At 40.1% G+C, this 27453-nt stretch overlaps 1 protein-coding gene across 1 annotated transcript in view; it reads left to right on the forward strand.

Annotated features, from left to right (window-relative positions):
• The window catches only part of LOC124719761 (mucin-19-like), a 136729-nt gene that overhangs the window by 12405 nt on the left and 96871 nt on the right, over positions 1–27453 (forward strand). Inside the window, exon 3 of the mRNA XM_047244960.1 lies at positions 6210–6386. Coding sequence (XP_047100916.1) covers positions 6210–6386 — 177 coding nt within the window. The remainder of the gene's footprint in view (positions 1–6209; positions 6387–27453) is intronic.

Raw genomic sequence — 27453 nt, forward strand, 5'->3', positions numbered from 1 at the left:
CTTGATATAATGGGGCATAAAGTTTTGTTTTGGGCAGGGATTGTGAATGAAGCACAATAAAATGTTATAATTTTATGTATCAAAATTTTTCACCGCTAGAGGGATGATGAAACTGAAATGATTATACAACAAAGTATTCCCCTGCTGCGTTTTGAACCCAGCATATATCATGTTGTTTTCTAGCCACATATAGATACACAATGTCGGTTTATTTCACCACCAGTGAGATATGCATGCTCATGTCTGAACTAGAAATTATGCGAGGAAAAGTTCTGTGCTGACTGGGACTCTTAACCCTGTATATGCTTTCACCACTGGCTACACACCTGTCAAATACTTATCCACCAGCCACTAGGAGTGAAATTTATAAATCTGAAATGATAGGATAAGACATTCTCTGCTTGTTTCATAGTCAAAATTGGCACCAATTGTTATTGTTGACGTTGCATGCACAAATGCTAAAAATCATAATTGCTTTCCACATATTACTTGCAGTGCGAATGCTACAACTTGAAATCACACAGTGAAAATTTTTGTACCCAACCAGTATTTAAAACCAGACCTTCCCCTTTCATTGAAACCTGGATAAATGTGGAATGTTGGGGACCCAACAAAACGATGGAACTGTATTGTCCGAAAAGTGTTCAAAATGGCAGAAAGAGATATCCGAGGTAGATTCCCAGTTCAGCACCAACATTTTCAACATTGCAAGTTCAAATAAGTGTGCTGTGACTTTCCATGACAATTGTTTCAGGGATGAAATAAAATTTCTGGTGCAAGAAAGGTTAATGGTGAGCTTCCACTAGAGATGGGGGATGCACTCTTGAACTAATTCATAGAGTTGAATCTTTCAAAGGAGTGAACAATCAGTGATTCAGAAAAAAAGAACGGTAGCTCCAAATGTTTCCCACGGCAGAGAGAGAGAGAGAGAGAGAGAGAGAGAGAGAGAGAGAGAGAGAGAGAGAGAGAGACGGAGCATATCAGCGGCGCCTCTGCTGGTCACAGCACACTGCACGTCACACAACACAGCCAGCGCCGGCCTCTGCCCTGCTTCTACCTTGGCTGCCTGCATTGTGCAGTGCCCCATTGGATTTTGTGTTTCACATATGCCGTGCCGTCTCTGTGCGTCGCCTGCCGCGCGCAGTGTCTGGCACAGCTTGACTTCGCATCGCTCTCTGTCGGCGATCGTTTCAGTCGCACGTCCTGCCCTCTGGGCAGTTGATGCGAGCAACAGGACAGAGAGCCACCTATCGGATAACATAGGAACTACTTGCAACAACCTGCTCGCAAGAGAACAGACGATTTGTCACGGAGCGGGTGAGTTCACCGCTCCCCCCACCCTCGGAACTCGCCCGCTCAACGCTCACCCCACCGTCTCGACTCTAGCCAGAGCGTTGAGCAAAGCGACTCAGGTGTCACTCTGGTCTCTGCGGTCTCGGCTCACGCAGCAATACAGCTCGCGGCTCGACCTGCTCGACTCAGCGGCTCTGTATCGGAGTTCGTCTCTACTGGATATTGTTCTTCGTAGTAATACCGCTACGTGTATTACATTATTATGTTATGTATACATCATTTGTTTTTATTTTATTTTTATTTGTTTAAACTGATTAGATTAGGTTCCTGACGACTCCTCTTACTATAGGATTTTTATTATGGACACTCGAATTTACGCTTTAATTACGAGCGAACCGATAAACGTATCGCAAAATGTGATACACCAATATTTTCCTTGTTTTATTCTGCATAAGGCTATATGCAGCACTTTCGTTTTACAGTCAAATTTATAGTTCTTTTCTTATTCTGGTACGGATTTTGCGATTTTAGGCGTCTTCGGAAGGAAACGTTCACTTTAAAAATATATGGCTTGCAATGTATTTGTATGAGGTTAATGAAATTTTAATACATTGTAGCCAAATATATTGTTAATGTAAATCTCAAGTTACAACATTTTCCGATCACCCAAAAAACCACAATAGTGCAAAATAAATCAATAATCAAAAACTTTGTCATATCGTGGAAATTTCAATAAACAATACAAAATTCTTACTCATTATCTGTGTTACTTCAAAATAGGATCAAATAAGATCAAAATACAGGTATAGTACTGGAATAAACCAAGTTTAAAGGGCAATGTGCCTTCCATTTATTTTCTATTGTAAATGAGTGGTGAGTCATGAAAAAGAGCTAATTCATTTCAGGGAGTGAACAGTTCTGATCCGATCTCTGAAACGAACAGTTTTGCCCATCTCTACCTTCCACTAGCCGGATGTCTGCCTCTGTCATGGCCCAACATACACCGACTCTCCTCCAGCAGGTAGTGAAGGAGCGTCGGCTTTATTGTAGATTAGGAAGGAAAGTGTAACCTTATGTTGTTCAACAGAAGTCACCGGAGGCAAAGAGGGTCTGTTAATACTTGTTAAGTGTTTGGCTGATCAGTGACTCGAACACAGAGCTTAAGCAAATGAAGCTAGAACAATTTTAACAGACCACCAAACTACTTTCAATGCAGTGCCACTGTTTTGCCGTTAACGAAGGATGCTCCTCACTGGATGAGCGTTCCGTTTCCCTGGAGGTTCATTACAGCCTTTACAAAACATTCTTTTCCTTGTTAATCCATATCAATGGTCACTAGTTGCCTCAGCTACCTAATGTGTACTTTAGAGTTGTTTTTGTAATCACTGAAATAATATCACATAATTGTCAGCTGCACTACTGGCATTATTGTAGGCTACAGAAATTTCTGCAGGAAGTGTTTTCTCCCACCTGAGCTGCTGTGATCTTGTAAGAGTTTAGGTTGCAACAACACTAGATCGTACAAAATAAACTCAGCGACAAGTATCAATCAAACTTCCAGAATGTTCTCCAGGGATCATTGTCACATTTATAACTGCAATAGTGTGGCATTGTGTCAAGGAATGTTAATTATTTTCTAGTTCTTTATTATTGTGATAGAGGCTTATAATTTTACTAAAAGAAGAGATGCATTTGATATATAAGGTAGTCAATCATAGGCAGTGACTGTTGTTTGAGAATGCATCCATTGTTATTCTTGAAGTGGCTTCTCTTTATTATAATTTCAGAAGGAGTTTATTTTTTACTTTGAAGTGGTATTAAGCTACTAAGCAGCCATGTTTATCCACTATAATAGTTTTTTGAAGAGATCATTCATTATTATAATTTCTTCTGTTATTAACACTGTCAATCTTGGCAAAGATGAGGCTTGTCTTCAGTAAATGTAGCTTATGTAGCACAGATAATCCCTCCATATAAATTCCATGTGGAAAAAGGGGGCCTAAAAATGTACCGTGCAAGTGCGTAAGAAAGTCCATCATTTTTCCTCATGTAGCATACTACATTGATGCATGTAGCCTAAAAGGACCACCCATAATTTAACTGAAACAAGTAGATTCATGCATAATATCATAGACTTTTGTCTGACGTGTTGTCATGCAGATTGGAATAAGTATATTTATCAATCATAATTTTTTATTTGTAGCTATAAAATATTCTTGGAGTGACTTATTGAATATTGTACACTTGAAGGTCATAAGGATTGTTTTTTAAACCTTCGAAAATGCTGCATGAAGTATTTTGTGCATCACAGTATATTGATAATTTTTACTTATGGACCATCTGACAGCAACTGAATAAAACACAATTTTAGTGCCATACGCGTTTCGAGTTTATTTTCTGCAAGGCGTTATCTGTGACCTGGAATATGTACATATGTTAGCTATTTAATTTACATTTTTGTCACTGTGCCTGTAGGTTATAAACAGTTCTGGTGGTTGGTATTTCCTATTAAGTAGTAATGTTTTGAACTGTACTTACAGGTTGTGTGGACAATTTCTTACATATTACACTCCCATTGCATTTTTGGTGTTGATCTTCTTATGAATGCCAATTTGCAGTTTTTTCCCACATTCCACAGCACTATGAACTGAAAGATTGTTTCAATGCAATGTTTTGGTTTCTGTTGCCGACTGTCAAATGTTTTTACCAAAGATCGAATGTTATTGCGAAACTTTTGAGTGTAATTATTGAAGTATCTGTGATCTGTTTGTGTACGCATTTGTGTGTGTGTGTGTGTGTGTGTGTGTGTGTGTGTGTGTGTGTTTTATAGTGTGGTATTTTTTTTATTTTGGCTCTGCTTATGTGTGTTAGTTTATGTGTGTAGGTCATGGTGTACCATCTGGTTCTTTTCTGTGTGGTGTTGTCAGTGTGTGTGTGTGTGTGTGTGTGTGTGTGTAAGTTTTCAGCTTGTGAGTCCTTTTGTATTCTGGAAATGTGTTTGTTTTGTTGTATTATTTTGTGCGTGTATGTGGTAAGTGTGTCAAAGAAATTACGTCAGGAAATAATTTTCTCATTTTCAGTTGGTTTGTTTTGATGTAGTGGTTTACTAGTATGGCTCAATCGATCACTGCCAAATGTCATGAAATGTGACCAATTAGCCATCATGCGGCACTTTAATTCAATAGGAAATGTTGAGGAAGAAAGAAAGAAGTAATTAAGTGTCAAACATCCCATCGACTGCAAGACCATTAGAGACAAAGTAGAATCTACAGCTCTCAAATGTTAGAAAGGAAATAGATAGTGCCATTTCAAAGGAATGGTCACAGTATTTGCATTGCTTAGTTTAAGAAAATAAAGGAAAACTTAAAACAGGATGGTTGGATGGACATTTGAACTATTTGGCTTTACCTTCATAAAACAAAAATGTTTGATCCTGACAAAAATCGTATAATCAAAGGCTAATGTGAGTCCTCAGAATGTAACAGTACACATCTGGTGTAATGAAGCTCTTTTGTGTTAAGAAATTCTTCCCACCTTTTGTGTTAAGAAATTCTTCCCACGGATATGTCCATAGTTATTAGCATCCATTGTATTCATGGTTGTCTGCAAAGATTTTCATTGTGTCATGTACATAAAACCAGAGGAGAAAAGCAATTTTGATTTTTATCGCCTCTGCATGGCTTGTCAACTATGACAGCTGGTGTCGATTTCAAGTCTGTCACACAAAACTTTAAATGATTGCTTGAAAAGTTAAAACATGTACCTCGTAGCAAGTGGCAAAAAAGAATTCGATAATCAACATCATCTTGTGTGCAGTCAACAACGATGGTGCATGCAGCACGTGGGGATAGATTCCCACCCTACACAGAATGTTCCGTTAGGTTACTTCCAGTTCATATATGGGCACTTCCTGCTACAGCAAAACTAAGCAGATGTTTAACATGTATTTGTGGTTAGAAAACAAAGGGAGGTGGTGGATTCAGATCCCAGTAAAGGAACAAAATACTTTTTCTCGACAGTTCAGATTCTCATTTTGCTATATTTGGATATGTAATGTATTATTGCACTTACTTAACAATCCTATTACTTGCTAGGTTTGAATCATCGAACACAATGCCAAGTCATTTCAACATTTCAACATGCACCCACACACACACGCTTACCTGTGGCTGAAATGATATTTAAGATCTTTCGCACTTAGTTAACAGAGACAATAGGTGCTCAATTGGAATCCTGGATGGTAGTCTTAATACAAATGTTTTCGTCACTTAATTTCAAGTTCAAACTTAGTTTCCAAAAAGTCATTTATTGCAATAAATTTGAGTTTACAAGCTGCCATCTAATTATAACAGGTTTCGATATTCACATTATCGTGATATTAGTCTGATTGTGGACTCAGTGTTACAAATCAGTTGCTTCAAGTGGGGTCTTGTAGTAATCATTTTGTAGAGTGAAATGTCCATATTGAAAAGAGATCAGAGGAACTGCAAGACAGTAACATTATGTGGGTGCATGTGTCGTTCCCCTACACTCTGTCAAGGAATATGGGACTTCATCATAATCATACAATTTAGGTGGAGTGGAATTCAGGCTGTTTGGATAGTTTTGATGGCGATAGCACCTGAGCTAACCTGTCCAGTAATTCTGTAATTGTTTTGTGCAAGTATTGGGCGTTGTGTGTACCTTCTGGCTGCACCTAGATTTGAACTACCTGTTGTACGGGGTTGAGCGACTGCCGTGGAAAGCTCGGATGGTACGACTGATTGTTATTAGCTTACTGGCAATTCATTTGTATTAACTGGAGCCCTATCCCCTGTGTGGATGGTCCCTCAGCAGTGCTGGCCATAGTGAGCCACCTCCACATCCCCACGAGGACACGCCCAGCCAGCTCACACCCTGCCTCTCTGTATGTGCAGTGCACCAGTCGTTACAGAGCTGAGGACCACCACCACCAGCACCACAACCACAACCAGAACCACCACCACCACCACTGCTGCCACCACCACCTCTGCCAGCGCACCTCGCCGGACACCTGCTGCTGCTGCGCGGCCCACGACTCCTCAACCTGATGAGGCCACTGTCTCTCAAATGCGGTGAGTTCCCTCAAAACACACACACACACACACACACACACACACACACACACACACACACACACACACACACACACACACACGCGCGCACACAACATTATATGGTAGATAAGATATAAATACTGAAAAGCAAAGTGTAAATGCTCAGTCTACATTTAATGAGGGTCAGCAAAGTGAACTGGGAATAAAATCAAAATATACAATCAGAGGTGGTATCTCCACGACTAGATCATAGTATCATGGGAGAGAGGTTAGTTAAGAATAGGTTGGTAGGAAAAATAGTTATTGTCAGCAGTTCAGTGTCTTATTCATCAAGACCAGCAAACCAATGCCAACAACAATTCAGACTGAGATTTTCACTCTGCAGCGGAGTGTGCGCTGATATGAAGCTTCCTGGCAGAGTCTGCTGGACCGAGACTCGAACTCGAGACCTTTGCCTTTCGTGGACAAGTGCTCTACCAACTGAGCTACCCGAGCACGAGTCAAGCCCCGTCCTCACAACTTTACTTTTGCCAGTACCTCGGCTCCTACCCTCCAATCTTTACAGGAGCTCTCCTGCAAACCTTGCAGAACTAGCACTCCTGAAAGAAAGGATATTGCAGAGACACGGCTTAGCCACAGCCTGGGGGATGTTTCCAGAATGAGAGTTGTGCTTGGGTAGCTCAGTTGGTAGAGCACTTGCCCGCGAAAGGCAAAGGTCCCGAGTTCGAGTCTCAGTCCGGCACACAGTTTTAGTCTGCCAGTAAGTTTCAATAATTCAGACAATGTCATGCCCAGAAAATTTAGTGATGGGGAGAGTATGAGTGCACTGAATGTCTAACACTGTCAGATGAGATAAATGTCTATTACTTTAGATGTATTGTAATGGTCTAGTAGAGGTCAGACTCATACACAGACATTTATGAGACCATTTTTGGCGCTTGTCAGGAATGAGAGAGGAGAAAGAACCCAATAATTAGCTATAAAGTTTCTGTTAGTATCAAGAAATATACCTGGAAATCACCAAACAGAAGCAAACGTCAGCAGAGCCTAAGCTTGCCAGGGTGTGGACCACCTTGGTTGCCCCACTGCTGTAACAGCCAGTCTCGGTAACCACAGACATGCAAAGGGGAAACTCTGCCTTCTGTTGACAATGTGTCTGTCTGTCTGAGCAGCAGATTTGCAGTGCCATGAGCTCCCAGAGTCCACAATTATTTATGACATGCATTCCTATCTCTGTCTTTCCCTACAGTTTTTAACCTCAGCAACCACCTCTAGTTCCACAGCAGTTATTCCCTGATGCCTTCAAATATAACTTACTCTGCTGACCCTCGTACTTGTCACAGTTTTCCACATATCACACTATCCTCACCTATTCTGTAGAGAAGTTCCATAGTTCTTCTGTTATGAGTTCACCTAGTTTAAACACCCTTCAATAGCACCACATTTAGAATGCTCCGATTCCCCTCTTGTTTTTTCCATAATCCATGATTAATTTTTATGCAGTACTGTGCTCCAAGCATACATTCAGGTATGTCTAACACAAATTAAGGCCTATCTTTGATATTAATAACTTTGTTTTGCGAGGAATCTCCTGTTTTTCCATGCTACATTACTCCTTATAACAACTATGCTTTGACCCTCCGTGTAAATTAGCATCACGTGTACCAGAGTCCTACAAGTGGTCTACTGTGTGGTCCTTAATTCTGTAAACTTTGCCACCAATGTTATTTCCGCCACACCCCAATACTTTCCTCTTTCTTCCATTCATTAATCCTGATTTGGCACTCATTCAATTGTTTATTACATTCACCAACTCTGATGATTGTCTGACTTTCAGTGAACACAGAAATATCACCAGTGAATTTTATCAATGAAATCCTTTTCACCTTCAGTTTTAATTAAATTGCTATAAGTTTCTTCAGTTCCACCAATGATTCTTCAGTGTTCATCTGAACATTTGTGGAGATTTCCTGCATCCTTATCTTTAACCATCTTTAATTCAGAATACCAATTCTTGTTGATTATTGTACATATTCTATGTTACCTGCTGTTCCATATATCTTATATGTACCTTTTAAAAAAAATTTCATGCACTTTCACTGTTTCATGCTGTCAAATGTCATGTAAAGATCTGCAAATCCAATAAAGATCTCTTGATTTTTCTTGAACATCCCTTCCACTATCCCTCGATCCTTTACTCCAAATTCAGTTTTCTCAAACAGATTGTCACCTTTGTCTTCCATTCTTCTGCATGTTGTTGTTATTTTTTCAATAAGTTGTATTCATGAGCTGTCTCGTGGATTGCGCAGACAAATGTGAATACTCACATGATTGCCATTTATTATTGCATTGTCTATAGAGCCTCAAAGAAGTTAAAATTCCCATTCCATTCCTGTGTACTTCAGTATCCTATTATTTACACACTGAATTCTCATAACAATTCTCTTAAAATTTAGTTCACGAACTGGTCCGAGCACGGGGGTCACAACCCAGACCACACGCCACTGTTAAGCACTAATGAAGGACTGGATCCCTTACTTCGATTGCACATAATTCATTAAGGTCAATCCAACACCTTTATTTCAAATACATAAATGTAGTTACATTTGAATCTGTCTGACATTAAACAGAAATAAAAAAAAAAACAATTTCAAAATCAGCTGATTCAGTGCGTGAAGTGCGAGTTAAGCCAATAACCAGGTAAACTAAATTTGAATCTGTCTGGCATTAAACAGGAATAAAATACAATTTTTTTATATGTTTAAACTACAGCATTAAGGAATTCCAAATCTTTCCCCTTTCTAGGCGGAGGCTGAGCCAGAAACACAGAATGCCCCAAAATCACAGTTTTGCTGTGAAATCTTACAGGACACCTGAAAGCAGTAACAGACAAGGGGTCGGCGCCCACAAATAACATAGGCCAAGAGTCAGGCCGGGAGCACATCCCACGAGAACTTGTTCACACTACGCTCATCACAAACTGTACACATTCCGACCGAACATCTGCTTGCGGTGGCTCCCAGAAGGACAAAGCGACCAACAGCCCCATACCGTGCTTCTCACACAGGCACCTCAATTTGTACAAACATATAGGCCAACACCAACTCCGGACTCCTCTCTCACTGTGAGGCTTGGCGCAATTTATATGAAATGCCTTCTAGGCAACCAGTAACCGCCGCAGGAGTTTCACTATTCACAAACAGCCCCAGCGTAACAGACATCACACATGCGCTTATGCCCGAGCCACAACTCCGCCAGTCTCACCGGCCGCCCCAAACCGACTGCCTTTCGCCATCCCACGCGCCCCAGCTGAAAATGCAAAGATGCTCATGCCCGGGGATGCACCAAAGATAAGCCGATTGCTGATGATCGACCAGCGATCTGGCTCAATCATTATCATAACTGAATTGTGCTCTGAGTGCACATCTGTTCCTGGATACACCTTACGATTCAATACCTGATTACAGAGTGTGTATCTGGTTGTGATGTACTCCAGCTGGAAATGTCTTTACCAGCTAAAGCTCTGCCTCCCTCCTTAAGAGCTGAAAATGCTGAGATACCGAAGCAACCACACAAATGTCACAGAACACAGGGCATAGCCTTGCAGCAAGTCAGCCATCCACATGTGGTGGAATGGTGCAGGAGGGCTCCTCCAAAGGGAGTGCTTGTAACGGTAACACCAACCACCCTAAATGGCAGTCAGTGATTACATTAAACCTCTCAGAGGAATTTTTGAGAAAGTTGTGACTGTGAGATAACCTAATGGGAACAGAACAAACAGACTGGGATTCATTTCCGAAACACCCCAGCGGAGTATAACCAACACTAAACATTTGAGTGAGGAACAGATGTTCTCCAGCACAAAAGCAAGTATTATTAATTAAATATTAGTTATGTATTAAAATTAGTCACCAGCCTAATTGGAAATTCTTGTCAAACATTGTAATAAAGCAGAAGGCAGTGCTAAGGCTAACCTAACTTTCCTTGACACACACACACACACACACACACAAAACTCTTTCTTTATATCTGTTCACATTACAACAGAGTAACGTAGCCTTGCAGATAAATGTAGTACTAATTTGGAAGTCAAACAAATGGCCAATGAGATAGCAAACAGTAGCATATGCTTCACAACAACACGTACCTTGAATCAGGGCTTAATTTCCGTCAGAACACGTTCTGGCACCTCCCACAAACTCCCTTTCTTCTAATTCTCACTTTTTCCCTTTTTTACAGTACAGCACTGGAGATTTGAAATAGTATTAAATCAAAACGTAACTATAATTTTCCGCTGCACCAGAACAAGTGAACGTGACAATGGGTCGCCAATGTGATGTGATGGGCAGGAGGTACTGTGTGTGTGTGTGTGTGTGTGTGTGTGTGTGTGTGTGTGTGTGTGTGTAAGATAAGTGGAGTATCATTCCAAAGTTGTGATTGGTACATATCGCCTTTTGTTTACAACTGCCAACAACCTCAGCGATGTAGTAGCAAGGCAATGTCTCATGTGTGTCAATCAGAAATAAATAATGTAAGCTACTTTTGAATGTGAATGTCTTTATAATTTGCTTTCATGAAATCATTTCATACCATGTTGCAATTTATATCACAGCTAAAAATCAAATGTGCGTATGGAACAAACATGGCAAACATGGCAACAAAGTTGGCAGTCTTTCGAGCCGATACGTCCCTTTGTCCACAGCACTCTTGACCTTTGTCTTTATCTGCCCACACCCTTGTTAGAACATGGTTGACACTATACAGTAGAGAGGAGCTCCCACAGGGGGCAAATTTGAACTCCCAATGCAGAACAGACATGTATATGTTAGACCCATAAGTCTGTCTGTCTGTCTGTCTGTCTGTCTGCCCCAACATAGTTCTCAAACGAAAGTTCCAATTTTAAAGCCGTTTTTTTACTTGACAGCTGGTTTAATCAGGACGGTTCTTACATATATTTCTGAAAGTCTGTTCAGCCATTTAAATGTCATGAGCTATATGAAGTAAAAATGTTTCCCGCCAGCATGCTCTCTTGAAATACATTACGTAGTCCATAAGAATTACATCACGTTACGTAGTGCCAAACTGTAGAGCTCAAAAAGATGTACCTAAATAAAAGATTAAGGTTGAAGAATAATGACGATTTTTGTCTTCTGAAATCACCTGTTTCAGCACCCACAAAGCAGAAAAAGTGTGAGTGTGACTCAACTGTGAAAGGCAAACATACGCTCTTGCTGACTTTTCGTGGTTCTTTTTGAGGTCTACAATTCATTAAAAAATCAAATGATTTTGCTCTAATAGTTTATGTAGCATACTGTAAGAGAGCACGAAGGCAGCCCACTTTTTTGCAACTTGACTTACAACTATAGCCACAGCTTATTTCTTGTGCTACCTAAAGTAGCGAAATACACTCCTGGAAATTGAAATAAGAACACCGTGAATTCATTGTCCCAGGAAGGGGAAACTTTATTGACACATCCCTGGGGTCAGATACATCACATGATCACACTGACAGAACCACAGGCACATAGACACCGGCAACAGAGCATGCACAATGTCGGCACTAGTACAGTGTATATCCACCTTTCGCAGCAATGCAGGCTGCTATTCTCCCATGGAGACGATCGTAGAGATGCTGGATGTAGTCCTGTGGAACGGCTTGCCATGCCATTTCCACCTGGCGCCTCAGTTGGACCAGCGTTCGTGCTGGACGTGCAGACCGCGTGAGACAACGCTTCATCCAGTCCCAAACATGCTCAATGGGGGACAGATCCGGAGATCTTGCTGGCCAGGGTAGTTGACTTACACCTTCTAGAGCACGTTGGGTGGCACAGGATACATGCGGACGTGCATTGTCCTGTTGGAACAGCAAGTTCCCTTGCCGGTCTAGGAATGGTAGAACTATGGGTTCGATGATGGTTTGGATGTACCGTGCACTATTCAGTGTCCCCTCGACGATCACCAGTGGTGTACGGCCAGTGTAGGAGATCGCTCCCCACACCATGATGCCGGGTGTTGGCCCTGTGTGCCTCGGTCGTATGCAGTCCTGATCATGGCGCTCACCTGCACGGCGCCAAACACGCATACGACCATCATTGGCACCAAGGCAGAAGCGACTCTCATCGCTGAAGACGACACGTCTCCATTCGTGCCTCCATTCACGCCTGTCGCGACACCACTGGAGGCAGGCTGCACGATGTTGGGGCGTGAGCGGAAGACGGCCTAACAGTGTGCGGGACCGTAGCCCAGCTTCATGGAGACGGTTGCGAATGGTCCTCGCCGATACCCCAGGAGCAACAGTGTCCCTAATTTGCTGGGAAGTGGCGGTGTGGTCCCCTACGGCACTGCGTACGATCCTACGGTCTTGGCGTGCATCCGTGCGTCGCTGCAGTCCGGTCCCAGGTCGACGGGCACGTGCACCTTCCGCCGACCACTGGCGACAACATCGATGTACTGTGGAGACCTCACGCCCCACGTGTTGAGCAATTCGGCGGTACGTCCACCCGGCCTCCCGCATGCCCACTATACGCCCTCGCTCAAAGTCCGTCAACTGCACATACAGTTCACATCCACGCTGTCGCGGCATGCTACCAGTGTTAAAGACCGCGATGGAGCTCCGTATGCCATGGCAAACTGGCTGACACTGACGGCGGCGGTGCACAAATGCTGCGCAGCTAGCGCCATTCGACGGCCAACACCGCGGTTCCTGGTGTGTCCGCTGTGCCGTGCGTGTGATCATTGCTTGTACAGCCCTCTCGCAGTGTCCGGAGCAAGTATGGTGGGTCTGACACACCGGTGTCAATGTGTTCTTTTTTCCATTTCCAGGAGTGTATATACTAATAGATAGTAAATGAATATGTCTGTGAGTTAAAGAAAGAAACATGTAAATCCCATAAGTGGTTCTCACGTTACAATCGCCTATCTGTATGTCTGTTTGCGAATTCAGTCTTTGTAGGCCACAATTCAGACAGGTCGTGTCTACGGCTTTTTCAATTTGAATTAGTTTACCTTGTTAGCCATCGCTGCCTCACAGAGAAGCCAACAGACAATCCAACAGGCACTTTAGGAATTAAAGTTCAACGATATTACTCACTCACTCTATGTAGGTCAATCGCTTGCAGTTCAGTTGTTGTTCTGCTCAGAACTGACAGCATTGTTTCGGTTTGTTCGTAGTGTTTATTTACACAGCGAGACTGTGACTGGACATGAGAGTTTAATAGTTACGTACATCTCTACAAAAATTAGTGACTTCTTTAAATCTAAAAGATAAAAGGTTTGTGAGAGCAATGAAAACCACAGTTTAGATGTAGAATCCATGATGTCAGCTGTGGCTGGAGAAGAAGATGCAAACAAAAAATCAGACGATCCTTCTCCTACGTCATTGTAGCAAAATGAAAATTTCTATAAGTTGGTGGATATGGATACAGACAAAACATCTATAGACAGTAATGATAATTGTAATGATGATGAAAAGCCAAATTGTTGGTCTGTCAAACAATGTACAGATTATAAAGCTAAAAACCTGTGGTTAATTATTAAAAAAAGGCTAGGTTGCCAAGTTTTTAGAAGTGTATCTACACTAGGTGCTGATAAAACAAAAGGGTTAAAACTGAGTGAGCAATGGCTTTTAGGAACTGTAAGCTCATGTGGGACATGATCAAATAACGTCTCTTAGGAAAAAACTGTTTGATCACTGCACATTTGAAGCTCACGGTTTAGCAAACAAAATCCAGACTACGCAGAAAATATCACATTCAGAACTCAGTCGCTTCCACGGTAAAGGAACAAGAAGTTGTTATTGAGCGTATTTTTGGACAGCTTATAAGCAAGCAAAGTTAGACTGTTTTATGAGTTTGAGACAGAAATTGATCTCCAAATTAAAATTGGTTTGGATATGGGCCGAATACTATGTTCATGTTGCTTGATCTAATATAGTGATTCATATTTCTGACCAGATGACATCAGATATAATAAATAATTTAATAAAAAGTGACTCCAAATTTTCACTTCTTTTGGATAAAGCCACTTCTCTTTCACACAAAAAAGCTTTGATTGTATAGTTCAGAGCATTATTAAAAGGAATGGAAAATGCCATGAGAATTTCTTTGACACTTTTTGGGCTAAATGACACAACAGCATCTGATATCTTGAAAGAACTTTTAAAGCAGTTAGAATCACTAAGATTAGGCTGTGAGTTTTTGAAAGACCATGTAATTGCTTTGACTTGCGATGGAGCTTCTGTCATGTTGGGAAAAAAAATCTGACCTTGCAAAGCTGATATTTCCAAACTTACTCATCTGGCATTGTTTGAATCATCGTTCAGAACTCACCATGCATGACACAATAGAAGAAGTGGTGGGAATTAATCATTTTAAAATATTCGTGGATAAAGTTAGAAATATCTTCAGCTGCTCTCCGAAAAACAGCAGTGAGTTGGCAGTTGCTGCTAAAGGTTTGGAGCAAGAAATTTAAAAATTGATCATGTGTTTTGACACTCGTTGGGTGGCCTCCAGTTTATTGGCAGTTAAAGCTGTGTGGAAAGATTGCAGGGCTCTGTACAGTCATTTTTTAGAAATACACGAAGGACACGAAACGAGACTCAAAACAATGGTCTTCTTACAAAGGGCTTTGTAATACATTGTCATCTACATCTTTCGTCTCCAACCTAGCTGTAATGTCTGATGCCTTAGAAGAGTTGGCCGATCTATCCCTACAGCTTCAAAGATAAAGTGTTAACCTTGTTCAAGCTCACGACGACATTACACTTTTATTAAGTGTTTGAAAGTCTGGTTGATGCAATGGGACAACATGCAAATGTAGCTAACATTGCACTGGAAAATATGAACTTTCAATGTGTTAAACTTTCTCAAAGAACAATTATTTCTAAGAATCCTGATAAACAGTTTTATCGCAGCTTGGCAAATAATTTGTCATCCAGGTTGCATCTGAAAGCTATGATGATGTTATGAACTACATGAAGGCCATTCACCTGAAATTGTGGCCTAAAAACATATCAATCACTTACGGAGAAAATGAGACTTTTCGAATGTGTGAAAGATTTAAGATTAATAGCCCTCTGAAATAATGAAGGACTTCAGGGAGTACAAACAAGGTCTGAAACCAGTACTAAGTGGAGAAATGCCAACTGTTCTTGTACAGCCACCAATGGTCAAAAAATTTGTACCAATAATAAACAGCATTGCAGTGTCGATTGCAGAGTGTGAACGTGGCATTTCTGCAGTGAACTTAACTATGACACCACTGAGATCGTCACTCTACATCAGCACTGTTTGTAGTTCATTACGCATCAGACTTCTGGGACCACCTGTAGCTAGATATGAAAATGGGCGTCTTGCATGGCGAAGGGATATCATTCTGCACTTGCTACACAGTCAAAAGCACGAAGTGATAAAGTGTATAATGAGGATAATTCTGTATTATGGAAATGTTTTCCTTAATCCATCTCCATTGGTTGTGTTTGAAATAATTTCACAATGCTTACTTTTTCTTCGTTTATTTGAGCCACTGAGTATGAACTTAGTTAAAACTATGAGTTCAGTTAATAATACATCCTAAAAAGGTACTTTTTAACAATAAATACACAATGTATATTCTGTATAAACTGACTGCTCATACGCCACTGACTTTTGTCAGGATAACAGATGTTTGTCATTTTAAGTTAATACGCTATGTTGAAAGTGTAATAAAATTTAAAGGGAAATATTTAAACAAAGTTGTATACCCTTAGGTCAAAGATATATACTGCATGTTAACAGGACTTGTTATTTTATGAGTGAAGGGAAATTAAATTCATATTTCAAAGTACAAAACTGTAATCTCAAAATTAACGCTCGGTACAATTTATTATTAATGTGATATTCTTGATTTGGAATCATTTGTAATTTTATCATAAATGAGTTAACAGATCAATACTCAATCCCACTGATTCAGTTTATTGGTCATTAGCGGTTTAATTATTGAACGGCAAATCGAGCTAAACGTCTACTGAGATGTGGGATTCTTGAAGTTTTCAACTGCTGTTTGAAACAGTATAACATCTTCGTGCAGCCCGCTGAAGTAAAATTGTTTAAATAATGGTTTAACGTACAAACTAATTTTTTTATATACACAGTATGTTATTGGAAATGAAAAAGTAATTTTAACAGAGCTATAATGGAACTCAAGAAGCTTTGACATTTTTGTAAAATATTCGCCAAAGATGGATGATTGTTGTAAGTGCGACTTTGACTGAAATGGTCGACTTCACTGTGAAGCTGATTTTAATATAATAGCAATACTGAACAGGGCAGAGCATGAAGTGATTCATTTAAATCAGGAGGTCTATTATTATCATACCATATAACATCATTGCTAGTACACGGTCTCTATACCTTTACGTTACCTAGCTTGCATTAAAGTAGCTAATGCAGTAAATATTTCTTTATTGAGCCCAGTTTGAAGCAATTAAACAGAATGCAAATCTAACTACACTGGCTGTGGTGATACCTTTGCTTTGCTTCATTAACTAACTAGTTTAGTACATGAGGGCCTCAAAGTTTCATGGTTTGAACAGCCATGCTCATTAACAAATCTTCACAAGTGTGTATGGAAAATGGTGAGTATTCTCATCAATAATTATTCATTAAGTGAAGCACAACAAACTATAACTCTTCAAATAACAAATGTGCTTTGAAAAGTAGTCTTTTAACCTTCTCAAAATATAGTTGGCTGGGCAAATGCCAACACCATTAAATTCAAGTTCAAACACCTTCTCATGGAATGAACAGTAATAAAACTTTGTAATTCTGATCAAAGTGCATAAATGCAACAATTAATAATCTTTTTCACTTCTAATCAGTATTATTATCCTTTTAACTAACAACTTTACTATTTTTGGACAGCTTTTACGTAAGGCAAAGTATTCAAGAAGATTAATGCAGATCGATTTAAAAATGCACTGGAAGTGGTGTATTTCTCAAATTATTAAACTGAACTTGAAACACAATAACTCCACACATTAGAAAGCAATCACAACTATTTTTACGGCTGCTTAATAGTCTTTTCATAATAAATTAGCACACTCGGAATTAAATTCACTGGGATAGGATTCTCAAGGTCTGTGATTTGGGATAGTCACAGGTGCAAGATAGAAGTTTTAACAATACCACGATTATTATTAAAATCAACCAAATTTCACAAATGTCTGGTCCATTCACAGAGTGCCAAATATAAACATTTTGGTGGAAGGCTGGTGGCACTGGTGGCGTGATTTGCAGTGGCTGTTAACATGGCGGCGATGTAGTCATGGCAGTACTGTTGGCCTTGCCCTGTTATAGATCTTCTGAATTATATTTTTGCAGGGCCGAAAACCGTGCCATTATACATGGTATCACCAAATGCAGCATCCGAGGTCCATATATAACACTCTAAGTTCCTCTGCCTCAACACTCCAAGTATATGAACTACAATGTTCTGCTACTGCTAGCGAGATGTTAACCACAGCACTGGTCAGGCCTGATTCCTTACCCATTGCAAAGGACACATTTCAGCTTGCGCTAACCACTCCTTTTCCATTCCGCCAGGCTACTTCCGTAGCTGCAGGGATTCCCCTTCACAAATTTTCTGTAAAATCCACACCAAACCAACCTAAAAAGGCTTACAACTGTTTCCTATTTTTTGGTGGGGGAAATTTTTCTAAGGCACGTAGCTTTCTCCAGGTCCTTATTAATGCCGGTATTAGTAATTATATGGCTCAAGAATTTAATTTCTAATTTTACAAGTTCACATTTTTATAATTTTAAAGTGATGCCTCCTGCTTGAAGAGCAACAGTTTGGAGCTTTTTTTGCCAGTTTTCATTGGAGATAAATAAACCATCTACATAAATAGTTAACCTGGAACTCAACTCCTCCCCTAACACAAAGTCCAGAGCTCTAATAAACACTGCCAGAGAGGTATTCAGTCCAAATGGAACTACTTTGTAGCGATAACATTTCCCGGTAAACAGGATTGCTTTATATTCATGCGATTCTAGACTTAATGGGATTTGCCGATAGCCAGCAGTCATGTCGAAGCTGGTTAAATACCTCATTATGAAATTTTTGCAACATATTGTCCAGATTTTCAGGCCTGTCCACCTCTCTTTTTACTTTGTTTAGAGTTTGTGCGTCAATGGCCACACGTACTCCTCCATCCTTGTTTACAATGATAAGTGGACTGATATATTCGCTGTTACTGTGTTATATCACTCCTCATTCCATAATCTTATCTGTTTCATTCTGTATGTCCTGTTTTTTAGAAAAAAGTACCAAATACGGTTCCACAAAGAATGGATCATGATCCAGAGTTGCAATACAGTATCCAAAATTTTGAGCCAGTCCGGGTTAACCTAAAATGATCTACTGTCACTTTCTAAGATAATAATAAATTCCGCTTTCTCAGGGCCAGCCAGAAATTCTGCACGCGTGCGGTGCTCCTGCACATGTGCAACTTCCGGATCACAGCGTGCATGCCGCAGCTGCCAGCGTTCATGTAGTGCATGTTTCTATGCACAGATGTCGCTTTATCCACTTGCTGGGGTACTCTGTACCAGCGCATTCTAGTGCTCTTTCCACAGCTTGCAAGCCAACCATGGGAAGATATTTTGCGTATTAAAGCATTTAAAATACTGTCACAGTCTACTCATTGAGACGTCTACTTTTATGTTACCAGTTTAACCCAGTAAGACAAGTAATACAGTTAACAACCGTGGGTTTCTATTAAGGCAGTTTGACTGACGGCACGCAAGTATTTAAGAAAGAGAGCAGTTAGTGACTTACAGCGAACCTTATTCATGATTTCAAATAACATTAAACAAATGCAAGGTTTCCTATAACTAATTCTCGGTGCCCTCAGTTACACCCACATAATTTCTGTCTCACTGACCTCTGAACAGAACGATAACCGCAGATGTCTCGATCACCTGTTATTATATGAAGGTTATTGTTTATCGACCTCAGCTGAGCGTAGCCCTTCACACATTAAAAAAAACCGTAAATGTAAGTATACATTGGAACAATCGGTTTAATGAGCAATTTTCCTGATAATAATGTACCATGGAGCAGAATGATGCAATAATGCACAGTTAGTAAACAATAATTTTTTATTATGAAAGGAATAAATCCAAACACATTTATCACTGGTCATGAGAAATGATATAGTTAATATCGGGCATAAAAGATCAGCTCATTGACGAACACAAGCAGTTGTGAAGATTTTCATCACTTATACTTGATATAAACCTTGATTTATTCATTTTCATCACCCAGAAAAACCTTTCACAAACATATGTCAACCCGAACATGGACATAAGTCTCGCGGCATCTTTGTGCTGGTGTGGAAATTCTTGTTGTGAAAAATTTTCGTAGAATTGTTCTGTACTTCACACTGCAAAGAACTTGTCCTTCAGTCTTGTATTGCACTGTAGGTCGATCACTTCCATCTGTAGATCATTCGGAGCATCTTCAACTGACGACGAGAACGGTCGGGCAAAGAGGCGAATGGCAGGAGGCAAACTCGTATCATCTGCAAATTGTGCTCGAAATTGTTCCTTAATTTTTACAATTATTGATATGTATTGTTGAAATCTAGCTCTTTCATGGACCAGTCCGAGAGTCGGGAAATGTGCAGTGTTTTCTGTCATTAGCTGGCGCTCCCAAAGCGCAAGCTTCCTTTCAAAGGCATTTGCTTTTTCCAACATGTCAGAAATTAAATTATTTTCACCTTGCAAACTGACGTTCAGGCTGTTCATGTGAGACGTAATGTCCACAAGAAATGCAAGGTCTGATATCCAACAAGGGTCTTCCAACGTAGGTTCACTTTTTCCCTTCTCATGTAAGAATGTTACTATGACCAAACGTAAATAAAAAAATATTTTCAGCATTTTACCTCAACTGATCCAGCGTACTTCAGTATAGTAAGCTATGTCGCCGTACTCCGCTCCTAATTCCTCCAAGCACCGCCGAAACTGGCGATGCTTTTGCCCATGTGTCTTCAGGTAGTTTACAGCATGCACAACAATTTGCATGACGTTTGCTACAGTTACTGATTTTGCACAAAGCACCTCTCGATGCAGAATGTAGTGAATTCCATACGTGTCATTTGTACACCCTAGCTTTTGGCGCATTCGTGCTATGAGTCCTCTCCAATGGCCTTGCATTGATGGTGCTCCATCTGTGGTCACTGTGACTCACCGATTCCAATCCATACCGACACCATCAATCACTTGCTCGGCAGCTTGGAGTAAGTCCGCACCTGTAGTAGTCCCTTGCAAAGGTACTAAGTCCAAAACGTCCTCTGTTACACAAAGTGCGTTATCGACACCTCGTATGTATATCACAACCTGGGCTGTATCTGTAAGATCTGTTGCTTCATTGAGCGCAACAGAGAAAGCAACAAATTCTTTTGCGTAATTTATTAGCTGCCTGTGCACATCGCCGGCCATAGCACTGATACGTCTTTGTTACTTCGTTTGGATAGACCGATTTCTTGAAACCTGCTAATGTTTGTGGGGCACACAAGTTCTGCAGCATCAGTGAGACACCCTTTCACAAACTCCCCTTCATAAAAGGGTTTCCAGATTTCGCAATTCTTAATGCGATTCTAAAACTTGCTTGCAGCGAAGATTTAGTGTGGTTGTCATTCTGTAAAATTGAAAACAGTACATTGTACAGCATGCAGTAAAATAGACATAAATGTAACACAAGAAACTAAGAAGTATCAGTTATATTGACATCTTCAACTTTTGTAGTCCGGTCTTCCTCAGTTGCGTGTAATATTACAGTATATTGATAATTTTTACTTATGGACCGTCTGACAGCAACTGAATAAAACACAATTTTAGTGCCATACGCGTTTCGCCTTTATTTTCTGCTAGGCATCATCAGTGGCCTGGAATATGTACATATGATTGCTATTTTATTTACATCTTTGTCACTGTGCCTATAGGTTATAAACAGTTCTGGTGGTTGCTATTTCCTATTAAGTAGTAATGTTTTGAACTGTGCTTACAGGTTGCGTGGACAATTTCTTATATATTACTCTCCTGTTACATTTTTGGTGTTGCTCTTCTTCTTATGAACGCCAATTTGCGGTTTTTTCCACATTCCACAGCACTACGCACTGAACTCTTGTTTTAATGCAATGTTTTGGTTTCTGTTGCCAACTGTCAAATATTTCTGCCAAAGATCGAAACTTATGAGTGTAATTATTGAAGTATCTGTGGTCTGTTCGTGTACGCATTTGGGTGTGCGTTTGAGTATGCGTTTGTGTGTGTGTTTGTGTGTGTGTGTGTGTGTGTGTGTGATATTAATTTTATTTTATTGTTTTGTGCTGTGTGTTTTATGTTATTTCCTTTATTAAGTGTAGTAGGGAGCCTGTGCTGATGTGTGTGTGTTCATTTATCAAATGTTTGTTTTCTGCTATGGCTTTCTGGATGTGGAAGTTTTCTTGTGTTTGTGTAAGATGTTTGTCATGGTTGCTGATTCTCATTATTTTCATTTCTTGTTCCATGTTTGTAGGATGATGGTTGTAGTGTTTTAAATGTTCTGCAAATGTGGAATGGTTTGTTTCATACTTCCAACATCTGATATGTTCTTTGTATCTTGTTTCAAAATTCCTGCATGTCATGCCTGTGTATACTGCATCACAACTTTGACATTCAAGTTTATATATTCCTGATTGTTGGAATTTGTCCCTCTTGGTAGCTGGCTGGCTTAGGTGTGATTGAAGGCTTATACGGTATTTTGAAGCCCTGTCTCTTTAGGATGTTTGCAACTCTGTGTGTTAGTTTATGTGTGTAGGTCATGGTGTACCATCTGGTTCTTTTCTGTGTGGTGTTGTCATTGTGTGTGTTTGTTGAGTGTGTTTGTAAGTTTTCAGCTCGTAAGCTATTTTGTATTCTGGAAATGTTGTGTTTGTTTTTTTATTTGTGTTTTTATTTTTTGATTGAGGCTGTGTACCACATGTGTGTCATACCCATTGTTCCTAGCTATTTGTATGATTGTACTCATTTGTTGTTCATAGTTTCTCTTGCTGAGTGGGATTCTGTTTAATCTATGTAACATGTGTCTTAGTGCTGCAAGTTTCTGGCTGTGGGGGTGGTTGGATGTGGAATGTATTATTGTGTCTGTGGCTGTTGGTTTTCTAAAGATGTTAAATGTATGTTTGCCATTTTCTTTTTTAATTGTAATGTCAAGGAAATTTATTTGATTTTCTTTTTCAAGTGTGAATTTTATGTTCTGATGAGCTTTGTTTATTTATGAATGGAGTTCACCTATTTTTTCACTTGGCTCATCTACCAGACAAATAACGTCATCCACATATCTGTAGCAATATATGATTTTGAAACTTTCATTTGTGGTTATCTTTTCAAATATCTGATTTTCTAGGTGACTGATGAAAATGTTTGCTAGTGTTCCTGATATTGGGGATCCCATGGGCAGTCCATCAGTTTGTAGATAATATTCTTTCTCAAACTGAAAGTAGTTTTGTTCAGTTGCCAGTCTGAGCATATCTGTTATTTCTTTTATTGCGTCTGTGGTGAGGTTGCTGTGGGATGAGAGGTTTTGTTCTATGATTTCTATTGTTTCTGTGATAGGGATGGAGGTATACATATTTTCTATATCGAATGAAATCAGTGATGCTGTGTGTGGTACCTGTATGTTCTGGTATGTTTCCTATTAGGTTTCCTGTGTTTATCACTGTTCTGTTGTTTTCTACTTTATAGTGTTTTGTAACTAACATTTTGAGGTGTTTGGCTATGTGGTGTGGTGGAGCTTTCTTGAAGTTGATAACAGCTCTCATTGGCATTCCGTCTTTATGTACTTTCGGTTGACTGCGGAGTGTTGGTGCTTGTGGGTTTTTCTGTGTTAAGTAGTATTTCTGTTTGTCTGTGAGTGTGTGTTGAATGTTTTTCAGTGTTTGTTTCACATTTGCCTGGAATCTTGTAGTTGGATCTGACTTCAGTTTTCGTATGGCATTGGTGTTTATGTATTCCTTGGTTTTTGTGATGTATTGCTCTTTATCCATTAGTACTGTTACATTTCCCTTGTCTGCTCTTGTTATTAATACGTTATTGTTTGTTAACTTTTGTTTTAACCTTTTCATAGTGGCTGCTTCTGTGTGGTTGTTCTTATTGTGTGTGTGCTGTGTTTGTTTTATTATGCCTTTTATTTCTTCTTTTACTAGTTCTCTTGTCAGTCCTATTTTTATTTCACAATTATTTTGTTGTTCTTCACGTGTAATGATGTGTTCAGTTTCTAGTATGAGATTTTCTATATATTGATTGTTCACTTTGCTATTGGTGTAGTGTTTCAAACCTTTTTCCAAGAGCATTTTTTCATTTTCGTGTAGATCTGTCTCTGTTAGGTTAACTAAGCATGGATGGAATGTGTGTTGGTGTTCATGTGGTTTCACATTTAAAATGTAAATGTATTTTTGCGTCTTTTTTGCTGTTAGTTTCATTATCTTCTGTTTATGTTTGTTTTTGTAAATGTTTCATTGCTGTGTATGTGTTATGTTCAGTTTTTTCTACTAGTGCCATGAAAACTGCGGCGTTTCCTACGTTTTTTGCCAATTCTAGATGAGTCTCATAGAGCATCATCTTTAGGTGCTGTTTTTTCGAATAGAGCATCTTAATTTCATGTAGTAACCAATATCGTTCTGCAAATGTTTTCGACTTTTGTGCCACTGTAGAACTGTTTTTAACCTTTACATTAATGTAACTTGGAATTAAATCGTTCTTTTTGCATGTTTTGTTGAATTTTATGTGCTGTATCGTCTGTAAGAAATTGTCCACGCTACCTGTAAGTACAGTTCAAAACATTACTACTTAATAGGAAATAGCAACTACCAGAACTGTTTATAACCTATAGGCACAGTGACAAAAACGTAAATAAAATAGCAATCATATGTACATATTCCAGGCCACTGATGATGCCTTGCAGAAAATTAGGGCGAAACGCATATGGCACTAAAATTGTGTTTTATTCAGTTGCTGTCAGGCGGCCCATAAGTAAAAATTATCAATATACCGTAAGTATCAGTTACTCTGATGTACTGTAAAATCGAGTTGATGTGTCTCATCCATTTTCTTAAGGACGTTTAATTTTGCTTGCCATTCTTCACTGTTGAGTACACTACACTCGTCTTTGTGATGTATTGTAGTGTCTTTCAATTGAAAACTTACGCTGGCTGCCTATTATTCGGTGGCACAGCAAACACTGAGTTTTCACCAATGGCTACAAAAAGGAACTGCAGTACCCAGTCATTTTTAAACAACTGAGAACATAGATCTACATCTACATCTACATACATACCCCGCAATCCGCCATACAGTGCGTGGCAGAGGGTACCTCATACCACAACTGACATCTGCTCTTCCTGTTCCACTTCTAAACAGAACGAGGGAAAAATGACTGCCTATATGCCTCTGTATGAGCCCTAATCTCTCTTATCTTACCTTTGTGGTCTTTCCGCGAAATATAAGTTGGCAGCAGTAAAATTGTACTGTAGTCAGCCTCAAATACTTGTTCTCTAAATTTCCTCAGTAGCGATTCACGAAAAGAACACCTCCTTTCCTCTAGAGTCTCCCACCCGAGTTCCTGAAGCATTTCCGTAACACTCGCGTGATGATCAAACCTACCAGTAACAAATCTAGCTGCCCACCTCTGAATTGCTTCTATGTCCTCCCTCAATCCGACCTGTTAGAGATCCCAAACACTCGAGCAGTACTCAAGAATAGGTCGCACCAGCGTTCTATAAGTGGTCTCCTTTACAGAAGAACCACATCTTCCCAAAATTCTACCAATCAACCAAAGATGACCATCCACCTTCCCCACAACTGCCATTACATGTTCGTCCAGCTTCATATCGCTCTGCAATGTTACGCCCAAATATTTAATCGACGTGACTGTGTCAAGCACTATGTTACTAATGGAGTATTCAAACATTACAGGCTTCTTTTTCCTATTCATCTGCTTTAATTTACATTTATCTATATTTCGAGTTAGCTGCCATTCTTTACACCAGTCACAAATCCTGTCCAAGTCCTCCTGTATCCTCCTCCAGTCACTCAACGACGACACTTTCCCGTACACCACAGCATCATCAGAAAACAGCCACACATTGCTATCCACCCTATCCAAAAGATCATTTATGTAGACAGAAAACAGCGGACCTACCACACTTCCCTGGGGCACTTCAGATGATACCCTCGCCTCCGATGAACATTCACCATCGAGGGCAACGTACTTGGGAACCAATCCCATATCCACATACCTTAGTTAGGAGTCTGCAGTGGGGCACCGAGACAAACGCTTTGGCAAAGTCAAGGAATATGGCATCCATCTGATACCCTTCATCCATGGTTCGCAAGATTTCATGTGAAAAAAGCCCAAGTTCCATTTTGCAGGAGCGGTGCTTTACAAAGCCATGCTGATTCATGGAGAGCAACTTCTCTGTCTCAAGGAAATTCATTATATTCGAACTGAGAATATGTTCATGAATCCTGCAGTAAACCGACGGTCAGGATATTGGTCTGCAATTTTGAGGATCTGTCCTACCCTTTTTATATACAGGCAACACCTGCACTTTTTTCCAGTCGCCCCGGAACTTTGTTGGGCAAGAGATTTGCGATAAAAGCAAGCTAAGTAAGGAGCCAATGCAGTAGAGTACTCTCTGTAGAACCGAATTGGAATCCCATCAGGACCTGGCAATTTATTTATTTTCAACCCATTCAGCTGCTTCACAACCCCAGGGATGTCTATCACTATGTCCTCCATATGGGAATCTGTACGACACTGAAATGGTGGTATGTTTGTACGATCCTCTTGTGCGAAAGATTTCTCAAATGCTATTTTTTAAAATTTCAGCTTTTGTTTTGTTGTCTTCAGTTGTCAGGCCAGACTGATCAGTGAGTAACTGGATGGAAGCCTACGACACACTTACCAATTTTACATAAGACCAGAATTTCCTTGGGTTTTTAGCAAGATCTTTTGCTAAGGTATGACGGTGGTAGTGGTTGAATGCTTCGCGTACCACTCTTTTTGCGGCAGCACGAATCTCTACTAGCTTTTGCCTGTCCTCATTCTCCCGATCTTTCTTGTACCGCGAGTGTAACTGCCTTTGGTTCCTGAGCATTCTCCAAATTGCGCTGTTAAACCACGGTGGGTCTTTTCTGTCCGTAACCCACATTTTCGGCACATACTTGTCCAATGCGTGATTTACAATGTGTTTAAAACTTGCCCGTAATACTTCCACATCTATCGTAGCGGAAGTCAATGAAATCGGTTCATTTACTAAGTGGGATGCTAACAGCTGCTTATCTGCTCTTTCTAGTAAGAATACTCTGCTAGCCGTCTTGACCGACTTTTTAACTTTCGTAACCATAGTCGTAATGAAAACATCATGATCACTAATCCCTGTCTCAACACTGACACCGTCGAGGAGGTCTGGTCTGTTTGTGGCTACGAGATCTAAAATATTTCCATTATGCTTTGGCTGTCGATTCAGCTGCTCAAGACAGTTTTCGGATAATGTGTTGAAAAGTAATTCACATGACGGCTTGTCTGTACCACCTGTGATGAATCCATAGAGATCCCAGTCTATACTACATAGGTTGAAGTCGCCTCCGACTAATACTGCATGATCCGGGTACTTCTGCGATACAGAATGTAGACTCCCTTTGAATGATTCTAGAACTGTCACGGTGAAAACTGGTGGCCGGTAATAACACCCCACAATTAACTTTATTTCCCCTAGCTCTGTTAAACATGTCCAGATAACTTCACTATCACACTCTACTTCGACCTCAGTAGACACAATATTTTTGTCAACTGCATTGAAGACACCACCTACTATGGTGTCTAATCTGTCTTTCCGATACACGTTCCAACCCTCACTAAATATTTCAGAACTTCCTGTCTTGGGGTTCATCCAGGTCTCAATCCCGAGAATAATTTGCGTGCCACACACTTCCTGGAGGGCAGTAAATTCAGGAACTTTATTCTGAACACTCTGGAAACTTACTGCTAATATCTTGATAGCTGAAGT

This window comes from Schistocerca piceifrons, chromosome 11 (genome assembly GCF_021461385.2).
Source record: "Schistocerca piceifrons isolate TAMUIC-IGC-003096 chromosome 11, iqSchPice1.1, whole genome shotgun sequence".
Classification (NCBI taxonomy): domain Eukaryota; kingdom Metazoa; phylum Arthropoda; class Insecta; order Orthoptera; family Acrididae; genus Schistocerca; species Schistocerca piceifrons.